Raw genomic sequence first — 15,893 nt, 5'->3', positions numbered from 1 at the left:
GAAATTATAGATATCTTGAATTACATTTCTCTGTTGAATTCACTTCAGGATGAAATGCTTCACATCAAAATGTGGCTTAACCTCCCAAAATAATGACCAAGTGACACCAAGACTCATACAGTTACCTTGTCGAGTCAAGTTTATTTGTATAACGCTTTAAACAATAAACATTGTCGCAAAGCAGCTTTACAGAATTTGAATGACTTAAAATTAGCTCATGTTTTATCCCTAATCTATCCCCAATGAGCAAGCCTGTGGCGACGGTGGCAAGGAAAAACTCCCTCAGACGACATGAGGAAGAAACCTCGAGAGGAACCAGACTCAAAAGGGAACCCATCCTCATTTGGGTGATAACAGACAACATGACTATAACATTAACAGTCCTAACATAAAGTCAGCTTCGTTGATGCTATAAACCCCCCACTGACGGAAACCCGAGCGCAAAACTGTTCATGACAACCGCAGTCCCAAAGTTAGCAAGTCAACCGCAGTCCCCAGCCACAAAAGCACCACTGCAAGAGTCCAGAGCGACCTCCAGGCGTGACCCCCAACTGTCCACATGGGGCCGCCCTCCATAGGAGCGATGCGATGAGACTCCAACCAGACACAGGGCACCAGGATGGATCAGGCAGGTCCGAGAAGCAGAAGAGGTCAGCATCTCGATCCCAGGACTGACATGTAACTCAGAGGGACAGATGGGGGGGGGGCACAGGTTGTTAGGTATGCCCAATGTCACCTGAATAAGTAGGGACTCTGGCAACTAACTATGACAGAATAACTAAAAGGGGAGAGCCAGAAGGTAACACAGGCATGAGGAAATGTTGAGTTGCAGTTATTGCTGCACAAGGGGGTCACACAAGATACCTTGTCATAAACACTATCAACTGTACCAAACCAGTAATCTACAACCCCAATTCTAAAAAAGTTGGGACAAAGTACAAATTGTAAATAAAAATGGAATGCAATAATTTACAAATCTCAAAAACTGATATTGTATTCACAATAGAACATAGACAACATATCAGATGTCGAAAGTGAGACATTTTGAAATTTCATGCCAAATATTGGTTCATTTGAAATTTCATGACAGCAACACATCTCAAAAAAGTTGGGAGAGGGGCAATAAGAGGCTGGAAAATTAAAGGTACAAAAAAGGAACAGCTGAAGGACCAAATTGCAACTCATTAGGTCAATTGGCAATAGGTCATTAACATGACTGGGTATAAAAAGAGCATCTTGGAGTGGCAGCGGCTCTCAGAAGTAAAGATGGGAAGAGGATCACCAATCCCCTAATTCTGCGCCGAAAAATAGTGGAGCAATATCAGAAAGGAGTTCGACAGTGTAAAATTGCAAAGAGTTTGAACATATCATCATCTACAGTGCATAATATCATCGAAAGATTCAGAGAATCTGGAAGAATTTCTGTGCGTAAGGGTCAAGGCCGCAAAACCATACTGGGTGCCTGTGATCTTCAGGCCCTTAGACAGCACTGCATCACATACAGGCATGCTTCTGTATTGGAAATCACAAAATGGGCTCAGGAATATTTCCAGAGAACATTATCTGTGAACACAATTCACTGTGCCATCCACCATTGCCAGCTAAATCTCCTATAGTTCAAAGAAGAAGCCGTATCTAAACATGATCCAGAAGTGCAGATGTCTCCTCTGGGCCAAGGCTCATTTAAAATGGACTGTGGCAAAGTGGAAAACTGTTCTGTGGTTAGACGAATCAAAATTTGAAGTTCTTTATGGAACTCAGGGACGCCGTGTCATTCGGACTAAAGAGGAGAAGGACGACCCAAGTTGTTATCAGCGCTCAGTTCAGAAGCCTGCATCTCTGATGGCACGGGGCCATTAGTGCGTGTGGCATGGGCAGCTTACACATCTGGAAAGACACCATCAATGCTGAAAGGTATATCCAGGTTCTAGAGCAACATATGCTCCCATCCAGATGACGCCTCTTTCAGGGAAGACCTTGCATTTTCCAACATGACAATGCCAAACCACATACTGCATCAATTACAGCATCATGGCTGCATAGAAGAAGGGTCCGGGTACTGAACTGGCCAGCCTGCAGTCCAGATCTTTCACCCATAGAAAACATTTGGCGCATCATAAAACGGAAGATACGACAAAAAAGACCTAAGACAGTTGAGCAACTAGAATCCTACATTAGACAAGAATGGGTTAACATTCCTATCCCTAAACTTGAGCAACTTGTCTCCTCAGTCCCCAGACGTTTACAGACTGTTGTAAAGAGAAAAGGGGATGTCTCACAGTGGTAAACATGGCCTTGTCCCAACTTTTTTGAGATGTGTTGTTGTCATGAAATTTAAAATCACCTAATTTTTCTCTTTCAATTATACATTTTCTCAGTTTAAATATTTGATATGTCTTTTATTTATTCTGAATAAAATTTGGAATTTTGAAACTTCCACATCATTGCATTCCGTTTTTATTTACAATTTATACATTGTCCCAACTTTTTTGAAATCGGGGTTGTAAAAACAACAGTCATTTTAATGCTTACATCTTTGTAGAAAGCCATAAAAGTAATTAAACACCTTAAAATGCCTAAGTGGGCAATTCCATGTAAATGTCAACCTCACCATGCAAAAATAAAGCAACATGTAATACATCAAAACCACTCCCAGAGATATCACCTAGGCCTGTATTTTACAGATGTGAATAAGTTGAACCAATTTGTAACCAACCTAATATGTCACTGTCAGTCTTTCTTTCTTATAATGTAAAACCCAAGCTAAAATCAACTTTGATCATGTACAATTCTATATTATTGCCACAAGCCACAGAAATGTATGCTAAAATCCACAAAACAGCAAAACAATAGCCATCCTAAATATTATTTAAGAACTTTGATAGTTTTAGCTGATATTTAGAGAGTTTTTCAAAGGGTTATGGTGGTTAAATTGCTGATTTTCTAAACATATGCCATGTCTATTTCAGACGCGTCACATCCATAACGGAATTTCGTCACATCCATAACGCTGACTTTTCCTTCCGAAACTCTGCATGAAATTCAAAATATTTTAAACAAATATTTTTTAATATTCACCTTGGACCCCTCTATCAAATGGATATCTCCATTTTGACATTAGGTTTACAATTTCACAGAGTTTGATAAAAATGTACAGTCACCCAAGAAAAGTGATACTTTTTCTGTCACATCCATAACGCATCTTTTATTGGCATTTATTGGCATGCCCTAGATGTACTATGGGAATTGTTCTTGTTCTATCACTTCTCCAGTATGGTACAGCCTTAAAATATGCAACACCTGTTTAAATACTGGGAGACAATAAAACATGCACTGGGTCATTTGTTGCCATTTTGAGTTCAAGTGTCATGTCCATAACGCTGGAATTGCTCAACTACAGGGTACAGTGGTGCTTGAAAGTTTGTGAACCCTTTAGAATTTTCTATATTTCTGCATAAATGTGACCTAAAACATCAACAGATTTTCACACAAGTCCTAAAAGTAGATAAAGAGAACCCAGTTAAACAAACGAGACAAAAATATTATACTTGATCATTTGTTTACTGAGGAAAATGATCCAATATTACTTATTTGTGAGTGGCAAAAGTATGTGAACCTTTGCTTTCAGTATCTGGTGTGACCCCCTTGTGCAGCAATCACTACAGCTAAACGTTTCCAGTAACTGTTGATCAGTCCTGCACACCGGCTTGGAGGAATTTTAGCCCATTCCTCCATACAGAACAGCTTCAGCTCTGGGATGTTGGTGGGTTTCCTCACATGACCTGCTCGCTTCAGGTCCTTCCACAACATTTCGATTGGATTAAGGTCAGGACTTTGACTTGGCCATTTCAAAACATTCACTTTATTCTTCTTTAACCATTCTTTGGTAGAACGACTTGTGTGCTTAAGGTCACTGTCTTGCTGCATGACCCACCTTCTCTTGAGATTCAGGTCATGGACAGATGTCCTGACATTTTCCTTTAGAATTCGCTGGTATAATTTAGAATTCATTGTTCCATCAATGATGGCAAGCCGTTCTGGCCCAGATGCAGCAAAACAGGCCCAAACCATGATACTACCCCCACCTTGTTTCACAGATGGGATAAGGTTCTTATGCTGGAATGCCGTGTTTTCCTTTCTCCAAACATAACGCTTCTCATTTAAACCAAAAAGTTCTATTTTGGTCTCAGCTGTCCACAAAACATTTTTCCAGTAGCCTTCTGGCTTGTCCATGTGATCTTCAGCAAACTGCAGATGAGCAGCAATGTTCTTTTTGGAGAGCAGTGTCTTTCTCCTTGCAACCCTGCCATGCACACCATTTGTTGTTCAGTGTTCTCCTGATGGTGGACTTATGAACATTAACATTAGCCAATGTGAGAGATGCCTTCAGTTGCTTAGAAGTTACCCTGGGGTCCTTTGTGACCTCGCCGACTATTATACGCCTTGCTCCTGGAGTGATCTTTGTTGGTTGACCACTCCTGGGGAGGGTAACAATGGTCTTGAATTTCCTCCATTTGTACACAATCTGTCTGACTGTGGATTGGTGGAGTCCAAACTCTTTAGAGATGGTTTTGTAACCTTTTCCAGCCTGATGAGCATCAACAACGCTTTTTCTGAGGTCCTCAGAAATCTCCTTTGTTCGTGCCATGATACACTTCCACAAACATGTGTTGTGAAGATCAGACTTTGATAGATCCCTGTTCTTTAAATAAAACAGGGTGCCCACTCACACCTGATTGTCATCCCATTGATTGAAAACACCTGACTCTGATTTCACCTTCAAATTAATTGCTAATAGGGCGGCATGGTGGTGTAGCGGTTAGCGCTGTCGCCTCACAGCAAGAAGGTCCGGGTTTGAGCCCCGTGGCCGGCGAGGGCCTTTCTGTGCGGAGTTTGCATGTTCTCCCCGTGCCTGCGTGGGTTTCCTCTGGGTGCTCCAGTTTCCCTCACAGTCCAAAGACATGCAGGTTAGGTTAACTGGTGACTCTAAATTGACCGTAGTTGTGAGTGTGAATGGTTGTCTGTGTCTATGTGTCAGCCCTGTGATGACCTGACGACTTGTCCAGGATGTACCCCACCTTTCGCCCGTAGTCAGCTGGGATAGGCTCCAGCTTGCCTACGACCCTGTAGAACAGGATAAAGCGGCTAGAGATAATGAGATGAGATTAGATTAACTGCTAATCCTAGACGTTCGCATACTGTTGCCACTCGCAGATATGTAATATTGGATCATTTTCCTCAATAAATAAATGACCAAGTATAATATTTTTGTCTCATTTGTTTAACTGGGTTCTCTTTACTTTTAGGACTTGTGATCTCATCTCATCTCATTATCTGTAGCCGCTTTATCCTGTTCTACAGGGTCGCAGGCAAGCTGGAGCCTATCCCAGCTGATTATGGGCGAAAGGCAGGGTACACCCTGGACAAGTCGCCAGGTCATCGCAGGGCTGACACATAGACACAGACAACCATTCACACTCACATTCACACCTACGGTCAATTTAGAGTCACCAGTTAACCTAACCTGCATGTCTTTGGACTGTGGGGGAAACCGGAGCACCTGGAGGAAACCCATGCGGACACGGGCAGAACATGCAAACTCCGCACAGAAAGGCCCTCGCCGGCCACGGGGCTCGAACCTGGACCTTCTTGCTGTGAGGCGACAGCGCTAACCACTACACTACCGTGCCGCCAGACTTGTGATCATTTTCCTCAATAAATAAAGTGTGCATGTGTGTGTTCACTGCTTCATATGGATTAAGTGCATTGGAGGAATTTTACTGTGCTTGGGTGTACATGTGACAAATAAAGGCATCTTCTTCTACTTTTAAAATCTAACATACTCTTGCTGGTTTCTCCAAAATAACCTACCCTATATTTAAGCTTTTGCTTATTATAAACGCAGAAGAGTTTAGATCTTAATCGTATTGGGGTCCATCCATCCATCCATTATCCATAACCGCTTATCCTGTGCAGAGTTGTGGATAAGCTGGAGTCTATCCCATCTGACTATGGGCGAGAGGCAGGGTACACCTTGGACAAGTCACCAGGTCATTGCAGGGCTTCTTATTGGGGTGCTGTTTGAATTTCCAAGGTGTCTAAGCTTTTTTGCTATTAGTTAAACAAACACCCTAACAACCATGTGTTTACCCCACCTCTCACCCAGTATCAGCTGGGATTTGCTCCAGCTCACCTACGATCCCCAATGGATAAGCACTATAGAAAATGAATGAATGAATGAATTAGCAAATATTATTAGTTTAGATATTTAAATGTTTATTATTTGGGCGGCACGGTGGTGTAGTGGTTAGCGCTGTCGCCTCACAGCAAGAAGGTCCGAGTTCGAGCCCCCTGGCTGACGAGGGCCTTTCTGCGTGGAGTTTGCATGTTCTCCCCGTGTCCGCGTGGGTTTCCTCCGGGTGCTCCGGTTTCCCCCACAGTCCAAAGACATGCAGGTTAGGTTAACTGGTGACTCTAAATTGACCGTAGGTGTGAATGTGAGTGTGAATGGTTGTCTGTGTCTATGTGTCAGCCCTGTGATGACCTGGTGACTTGTCCAGGGTGTACCCCGCCTTTCACCCGTAGTCAGCTGGGATAGGCTCCAGCTTGCCTGCGACCCTGTAGAACAGTATAAAGCGGCTAGAGATAATGAGATGAGAATGAGATGTTTATTATTTTACAATCAGTGTGTGCTAAATTTCAGTCTGATCAGATTCGGTAATAATCACAGCCTCCATTGCGGGTTGCTCACCAATGATTTAGCCAAAATTGAATTTTCATACCACAATAATCGTGGAACCTTTTATTCCAATTTTCACTATTATTACCATGTTACAGAGCATCAAACATCAAAAATGTTTACAGTGCTATACCAGTCAAATTCCTGTTCAGTCACAGACCTCTCAAATTGAAGATGTAGCCTCATCTTTGAATTTCAATAAGCAATTCTCCCTTCAATAAGACAATTATTCTCATGTTCTATTTTTTTTTTAAAACCATAATTAATCGTATTTATTTTTGTGGTTTTACTTCACCAAATCTTAAGATGAACAAATCAGCCTAGAAGTTACTAGATTGTACAGTCTGTGTTACAGGATCATAATTGTTTCCATGCATTCAGAGAAACAGAAAATTAACTCATATTTCCTTTTATGTGCTCGTGTTGTAGGAGAAAACCCAGAAGCCGACATTGGAAGAGAACTCATTTGAAGCGTTGGAGAAGGAGTTCCAGGATGTGTTGAACGAACTGGTAGGGGACAAGAATCTGGAGAAATTCAGCGTCGAATATGAAAAGCTCATCACAGCTCTGAGGAAGTCACATGAGAATGAGAAGAGGCTGATGACAAAATGTCGAGAGCTGAAAGCAGAGATCAGCTCCAACTCTGTCAAAGTAGAGACGGCCCTGAAGCTGTCTCATGAAGACCAGACCACCATTATGTCACTGAAAAAGGTATAGTATGAGCAGTAAAGGATGTGGTATAAAAATGCTGCTCATTATCTGCTTCGGAAAAACAAATTGTAATGAGTTTATGGTTTGAATGACAGATTTGTTAAAGCTTTTACAGTGAACCGATGCAAATTTAAATACAAAGAACAAATCCACAAATCCTTGATTAGCTCTACACTCTGTCTAATTTATTCCTTGTTGGTGTGACCATGTTCATGCTGGTATTATTTGTAAGATGGAAATATTCTGTGCTACAAAAGCCTAATTAGAGTGATTGTGATCTGGACCTTTTCTAATTATATTCTTAAAAACGATAACAACAACAACAAACTTTTCTTCATACCCTTATCTGTTTCATACTTAGATTGTCTTATTATGTAGTTTTTAAAACAAGCACAAAAAGTGTCACAAAAAAACTCAAATTTGACTGGTAGTGTACTAACCATTGTATATAAACTAAACAGTCACATGATTAAAACATAGTGCTCACTCAGAGCTATTTTAGTTGTTAATTCATGGCCCATTCATTTCAATAAGATGAAAATATTGAAATACAGAATGTTTAATTACCCCCCGCCCAAACGTAGTTTGGCGGGGGATAAAGAAATGGGTTCTGGCTGTCTGTCCATCCGGTCACGTTTTCGTTTCTGGGCCATATCTTTAAAACTACTGAAGATATCTTCATGAAGCTTTGTATACATATCAAGCAACATGTGAACTGGTGCCTTTTGCTATTTTGGATTTTTGAAAAAAAGTATTTTTCAAATTTTTACATAAAAAATAGATTTTGAGTTTCTAAGAGCAATGTTTGTTTCCAGAGCATATATCCAAAACTATTCATGGTCCTTGATCTGTTTCTTTTTTATTATCTCCCGCTCAAACAAAGTTTGGCAGGGGATATAGAAACGGGTTCCGTCCGTCCTTCTATCCATCCGGCCGTCCGTTTGGCTGTCTGTCCATCCGTCCGGTCATGTTTTCGTTTCCAAGCCATATATTTAAAACTACTGAAGATATCTTCATGAAACTTTGTATACATATCACGCAACATGTGAACTGGCGCCTTTTGCTATTTTGGATTTTTTAAAAAAGTTTTTTCAAAAGTTTACATAAAAAATAGATTTATAATAGATTTTGATTTAGATTTAGTTTCGAAGAGCAATGTTTGTTTCCAGAACATATATCCAAAACTATTCATGTGCCATGGAGCTCAGGGATGTCCTCGCTGACATCTTTAACATCTCCCTGAACCAAGCTGTTGTCCCCACGTGTTTCAAAGCTACAACCATAATACCACTGCCAAAGAAGCCCCTCCCATCTAACTATAATGACTATTGGCCCGTAGCACTGACTTCCATCATCATGAAGTGCTTTGAGCGACTGGTCATGCAGAGCATCAAGTCCATTCTCCCTCCCTCTCATGACCCATTCCAGTTTGCATATAGGTCAAAGAGGTCCATAGAGGATGCTATCTCCGCTGCTCTCCATCCAGCCCTCACTTACCTGGACTCAAAGAACACCTATGTGCAAATGCTGTTCTTGGATTACAGTTCGGCATTCAGCACAATCATTCCCCAGCAGCTAATACAAAAACTCAGACATATGGGACTCAACACCTCTCTTTGTAACTGGATGCTGGACTTTCTTACAGGGAGGCCACAGAACATGCATGTCAGCAGTAACACCTCCAGGACCATCATGCTGAGCACAGGGGCCCCACAAGGGTGTGTGCTCAGCCCGCTGCTCTTCACCCTGCTGACCCATGACTGTGTACCAATCTACAGCACCAACCACATCATCAAGTTTGCGGATGACATGACTGTGGTGAGCCTCATCACTAACAACGATGAAGCCAACTACAAGAATGAGGTGAGCCAACTGGTCGAGTGGAGTAAAGACAACAATCTCTTCCTGAACGTGGAGAAGACCAAAGAGATTGTAGTCGACTTCAGGAGAGGTCACTCACAGCATCCCCCTCTGACCATCGATGGTGCTGCAGTGGAGAGGGTGAGCAGCACCAAATTCCTAGGGGTGCACATCGCTGAGGATCTCTCCTGGTCCAACAACACCACATTGCTGGCCAAGAAGGCTCAAACTCACCTCTGCTTCCTCCACAAACTAAGGAGTGCACAAGTCCCACCCTCCATCATGTGCTCATTCTACAGGGGCACCACTGAGAGTGTCCTCACTGGCTGCATCACTGCATGGTACGGAGGCTGCAGTGCCTGCTGCCGGAAGACTCTGCAACGCATAGTGAACACGGCCAGCAAGATCATCGGTACCCCTCAGCCCTCCCTTACGGACCTCTATCACTCCCGTCTCACCCACAGAGCCATCAGCATCACTGGTGACACCTCCCACCCTTCACACTCACTCTTCAGCCTCCTGCCCTCAGGGAAAAGGTACCGGAGCCTCCGGGCCCGCTCCACAAGACTGATAAACAGTTTCATCCACCAGGCTGTCAGGATGCTGAACTCTGTCCACTACCTACCCCCTACCCCTGGTCTGTAACACATTCATTCACACAAGAAAACTACCTCATCCGTTTGCACATCACACCACAAACATTAGCATTACTGCTGTATCTGCTGCTATTGCTCATTTGCACTACTGTCATACACACCTCATAAGCTGCTCTTCTAGCACCTTCTCCATTATTGTACTGTCTTGCACTACTGCTATTTTGTACATTGTTTGATTTTAGAGTGTATTATATATATATATATATATATATATATATATATATATATATATAGTTTTTCTTAATTTTTTATCTATCTTATCTATATTTATAAATATTTATATATTGTTTTTCAGTTTTTTTTGGTGTGTAATCTTTATCTGTTTTTTACAAGTAAGGTGAGAGAGAAACAGCATTTCGATTCTCCTATATGTCCTGGATATATAGTGAATTGACAGTAAAGAATCTTTGAATCGTGAATCTTTTAAATGATGCAAATTTGAAACTTGGTATACATGTTAACAAGGTGATGTAGCTGTGTCTTTTCATCTCATCTCATTATCTCTAGCCGCTTTATCCTTCTACAGGGTCGCAGGCAAGCTGGAGCCTATCCCAGCTGACTACGGGCGAAAGGCAGGGTACACCCTGGACAAGTCGCCAGGTCATCACAGGGCTGACACATAGACACAGACAACCATTCACACTCACATTCACACCTACGGTCAATTTAGAGTCACCAGTTAACCTAACCTGCATGTCTTTGGACTGTGGGGGAAACCGGAGCACCCGGAGGAAACCCACGCGGACACGGGGAGAACATGCAAACTCCGCACAGAAAGGCCCTCGCCGGCCACGGGGCTCGAACCCAGACCTTCTTGCTGTGAGGTGACAGCGCTAACCACTACACCACTGTGACGCCCGTGTCTTTTCATACTAAGAAATTTAAATTTTTCATGTTTCCATGGAAACAATTTCAGACTCTCAGGTTAGTCTTAGGGGTAGGTTTTGTTTCCGGAGCAGAACTTGAAAACTATGAGCGGTACGGTCTTGAAAGTTAGTATACAGTGGTGCTTGAAAGTTTGTGAACCCTTTAGAATTTTCTATATTTCTGCATGAATATGACCTAAAACATCATCAGATTTTCACACAAGTCCTAAAAGTAGATAAACAGAACCCAGTTAAACAAATGAGACAAAAATATTATACTTGGTCATTTATTTATTGAGGAAAATGATCCAATATTACATATCTGTGAGTGGCAAAAGTATGTGAACTTCTAGGATTAGCAGTTAATTTGAAGGTGAAATTAGAGTCAGGTGTTTTCAATCAATGGGGTGACAATCAGGTGTGAGTGGGCACCCTGTTTTATTTCAAGAACAGGGATCTATCAAAGTCTGATCTTCACAACACATGTTTGTGGAAGTATATTATGGCACGAACAAAGGAGATTTCTGAGGACCTCAGAAAACGTGTTGTTGATGCTCATCAGGCTGGAAAAGGTTACAAAACCATCTCTAAAGAGTTTGGACTCCACCAATCCACAGTCAGACAGATTGTGTACAAATGGAGGACATTCAAGACCATTGTTACCCTCCCCAGGAGTGGTCGACCAACAAAGATCACTCTAAGAGCAAGGCATCTAATAGTCGGCGAGGTCACAAAGGAACCCAGGGTAACTTCTAAGCAACTGAAGGCCTCTCTCACATTGGCTAATGTTAATGTTCATGAGTCTACCATCAGGAGAACACTGAACAACAATGGTGTGCATGGCAGGGTTGCAAGGAGAAAACCACTGCTCTCCAAAAAGAACATTGCTGCTCATCTGCAGTTTGCTAAAGATCATGTGGACAAGCCAGAAGGCTATTGGAAAAATGTTTTGTGGACGGATGAGACCAAAATGGAAATTTTTGGGTTAAACGAGAAGCGTTATGTTTGGAGAAAGGAAGACACTGCATTCCGGCATAAGAACCTTATCCCATCTGTGAAACATGTTGGTGGTAGTATCATGGTTTGGGCCTGTTTTGCTGCATCTGGGCCAGGATGGCTTGCCATCATTGATGGAACAATGAATTCTGAATTATACCAGCGAATTCTAAAGGAAAATGTCAGGACATCTGTCCATGAACTGAATCTCAAGAGAAGGTGGGTCATGCAGCAAGACAACGACCCTAAGCACACAAGTCGCTCTACCAAAGAATGGTTAAAGAAGAATAAAGTTAATGTTTTGGAATGGCCAAGTCAAAGTCCTGACCTTAATCCAATCGAAATGTTGTGGAAGGACCTGAAGCGAGCAGTTCATGTGAGGAAACCCACCAACATCCCAGAGTTGAAGCTGTTCTGTACGGAGGAATGGGCTAAAATTCCTCCAAGCCGGTGTGCAGGACTGATCAACAGTTACCGCAAACGTTTAGCTGCAGTTAGTGCTGCACAAGGGGGTCACACCAGATACTGAAAGCAAAGGTTCACATACTTTTGCCACTCACAGATATGTAATATTGGATCATTTTCCTCAATAAATAAATGACCAAGTATAGTATTTTTGTCTCATTTGTTTAACTGGGAAACCTTTGTTTTTCTCTTTATCTACTTTTAGGACTTGTGTGAAAATCGTATGATGTTTTAGGTCATATTTATGCAGAAATATAGAAAATTCTAAAGGGTTCACAAACTTTCAAGCACCACTGTATGTGTTGATTAAGTAATGTATATGTGCCTTCTGATACCAAGAAATGTGAGAAATTTTAATTTTCAGCTCCCCTGGACCAAAGTTCCGATGGGTTTATGCCATGGGCTGCTGAGGTCAGTGTAAAGAGGTAGGGTTGGTTTCCTGCAGCAGAACTTGGAAAATGTGACAAATGATATCTTGAAACTTGGTATATAGTTAGTATATAGGACGGGGGATATAGATGACTCTGTCTTCTTGTTAAAATTGCAGTGTTTTTCCATGAGAAGAAGGACACAACCTAGCTGAAACCATAAAAGGAAACTTCAGAATTTTTCAACCTGGGCCCTATTTTCCCACCTTTTTGCGTCCATATTTTTATTAGGGACAAAAATGATCAAAATCAGTCCAGGATTAAGTTAGAACGCAATAACCAGCAGCCGCAAAACAGCTATGCAATGTAATTCTATGGGTCAATCATACATGTCAAAGTAAAGTGCTTGTTTTTTTGTCACTGACAGGCTCATAATGTTCTTATAAATGTTGGACAACATGGAAAGGATCCCTCCAGAGATACAATAAACTGTAGAAAATGTAGAAGAGCCATTGTTTTACCTTTCTCTTCTTCCGGGTCTCTGATGCCACACCCATTCAGTGCCTGGAGTCAGTTATCACACAGAGGCTGTTTTGCGATGTTTACAAAAGGAGAAGTCATACAGAATTTTGAAGAAGTCTATTTCCAAAGTAATGGCTGAATATTTTGCTGATCATGACAATATGAATAATTATTATACTGTACATACAAGACACTTTTTCGATGGAATAAAAACGTGTTCGATTCCCTTCTAGCAGGTTTCATTCATTTGGTTTGATAGCATGCAATATTGTTAGCATATCGCTTATCCTACGTGTATTGCGTCGCTCTACCCAATGGAGAATGAACGTTGAATATGATGTACGATATTGCCTGGCTGTTGAGACAACAGTAATATCGTAATATATCTGACTGCGATCGTCCTGGAATTGGAGTGTGTGTACATGCCACTGCTATACATGTAGAACCTTATCAGTTCGAACCGTCGGAAAGTGAATCCGATAGTAACACGTCGGCCATGGAGGCCCCCACCTTATGAAATAAAGCCAGAGAACAAAGCTGTCTAGAGAATTGGATGGAATTGAACTGACAGTCTCATGTGACTCTCATTAAAACAGGATAGGTGTTATAACTTATGCAACATACATGTACATGCATGCACTGATAAAATGTAAAAGGCTAATTAAATAATCAGATGAACTGAGAAAATCACATTCTGAAGCAAATTAAATAATCTTATACTGGTAACTTAAATACACAATACAAGTTAAATGTATTAATCTAAATGCAGGTAAACGACTAGTGTTGTTATTGTTGTGATGCAACCAAATGAGAGTCACATCTTACCCATCTGTGTTCTCGCTTCTTGAAGGCCAACCTTGTGGCCAATTGTTCTGAAACAATCTGACTTTCAGTTCTTCATTCAGTTCTTCGTTCATTCGCTTCTTCCACGTAAGGGCGAGATATTGCTGCTGAGGCAAGCATATCCAGCAGGGACATCTGATGACTGGTCCATTCATTCCTCATTTTCTCCAAACTGAGTACTCCACTATTACTGCTTGGCTCACACTCTGGGAGAACTGGTGCAATTGAACTTACTTTCCTTTTCTTGTAGTTTTCTTTTCCTTTAATTGTTGGTACTGCACCCTCTTTCAATACAGGCTTATAGCCAACGTGCCTCAACAGATCAGAGGTTTCATATGAGTCATCAGTAAAATGTGCCCATGAATTTCTCACAAAATGCGTCCAAATCTTTGCAGTTTGAACATTCTTGGGCCATGAATGCAACATAAAGCCACCTTCTGTCGTGTTGCTACACCCGCCAGCAACACATCTATGTGCCATGGTGATAAATTAGCTCCAAATGGAGGATCGGAGTTGCAGTCAGCTCTGTGTTTTAGTATAGTGAAAATGGCGATGAGACTGATAGCCTTCCCGCTGTGACGTCACAGATGTCAAGGTCATTCACTCAGACCGCTACCTATATGAATCATTTTAATCGTAAAAATTACTATATTAGATTTATTGTTAACACTTAAAACTATTCCTATGCCATTCTTGAGGTCTCAAGGCATTTATAAACAAAAAGTGAGGCCATGGTTCTGTGTATCTCCTTTAAGATATGGATAATCTAAGTCCAAGAATGAAAAGCTTTGTTTGAGGACTGTTTGCCCATCCATGTACTGTAAGCTTCTGATTCATTTTGTGATACTTCATTGTTGGTTCTTTAGATGATTAAGTGGATCAGCGGGCTTCTCTTTCCACAGTTGAGGCCATAATTATGCGTATCTCCTTTAGTCCTTGTTGATCCTATATATCAGCACGAGGATGGTCCTAGCTCAGCTTGCACAGTCTGTGTGCAAGAAGTGTAAACTGATTCAGCAGGAGTATTCAGGAAGTATGTCTTGCTTAATGTTTGAAATAGCAGCAAAATACAAGATCACAGTTCATTTGCTGAGCCGAGTACGCAGATGATTCTGATATCATATTAGTATCATATTCAGTCTGCTTTAGCATGATTTTTTTCTCTGTTTCTTAGGAAATTGATAAAGCTTGGGAAATGGTGGATGCTTCCCATGAAAAGGAGAAGAAGGCTAAAGAGACAATTAAGACTCTACAGCAGGAAATAAACCATCTCACTGCACTTGCTGAACAAGGAGCTGGTTTATCCTCAGCTGAAGGGCAGAGGTGGGTGTGTGGTTTCAGGATGGTTACAGTGAGCCGATACCTAAAAATTCTGACTTACATTCATTAGCCTTTTTTTTCTTTAAATATAAACCAACTAACAGCTACATGCTCTGAAATGGATTGGGAATCAAGATATGTTTCTTAATATTTTAACTATAAGCTGGATCAAGTCGTGTTCAGACTTAGTATTGACATCAGTCACGTTAAATGGGAAATAGATTGCGCTAAATGCTCATCTGAATGGGGTTCAATTCTCAACAAGAACTCTGCTCCTTAGTGCATTAAAGTAAGTTATACTGCATGTGTGGCAGTATACACTCTCAGAAAATAAAGTATATTATTGTACCTTTAGGGGTACAATGGCTTGTCACTGGTGGGAGTACCCTCTAAGGTACTTATTTCTACCCTTTATATATCACTTAGGAACATATATGTACCTTTTTGACCCTAAAAACGTACACATAGTTACCTTGAGGTCCGATAATGAGCCCTAAGGGGTACATTAGTGTAGATTGTACCTTGGTGTACAGAAGTGGACTCCTAC

At 41.4% G+C, this 15,893-nt stretch overlaps 1 protein-coding gene across 1 annotated transcript in view; it reads left to right on the top strand.

Moving 5' to 3' along the window:
- Positions 1 to 6,828: 6,828 nt before the first annotated feature.
- cfap58 (cilia and flagella associated protein 58) overlaps positions 6,829 to 15,893 on the top strand; it is a 370,653-nt gene continuing 361,588 nt past the window's right edge. The window contains exons 1-3 of the mRNA XM_060898284.1: positions 6,829 to 6,915; positions 7,169 to 7,450; positions 15,201 to 15,349. Of these exons, the coding sequence (XP_060754267.1) occupies positions 6,829 to 6,915; positions 7,169 to 7,450; positions 15,201 to 15,349 (518 nt within the window). The remainder of the gene's footprint in view (positions 6,916 to 7,168; positions 7,451 to 15,200; positions 15,350 to 15,893) is intronic.

The sequence above is a fragment of the Neoarius graeffei genome, chromosome 18, assembly GCF_027579695.1.
Source record: "Neoarius graeffei isolate fNeoGra1 chromosome 18, fNeoGra1.pri, whole genome shotgun sequence".
NCBI lineage: Eukaryota > Metazoa > Chordata > Actinopteri > Siluriformes > Ariidae > Neoarius > Neoarius graeffei.
Note: the sequence above shows the minus strand (reverse complement) of the source record. Positions and strands in the feature narration are given on the sequence as shown.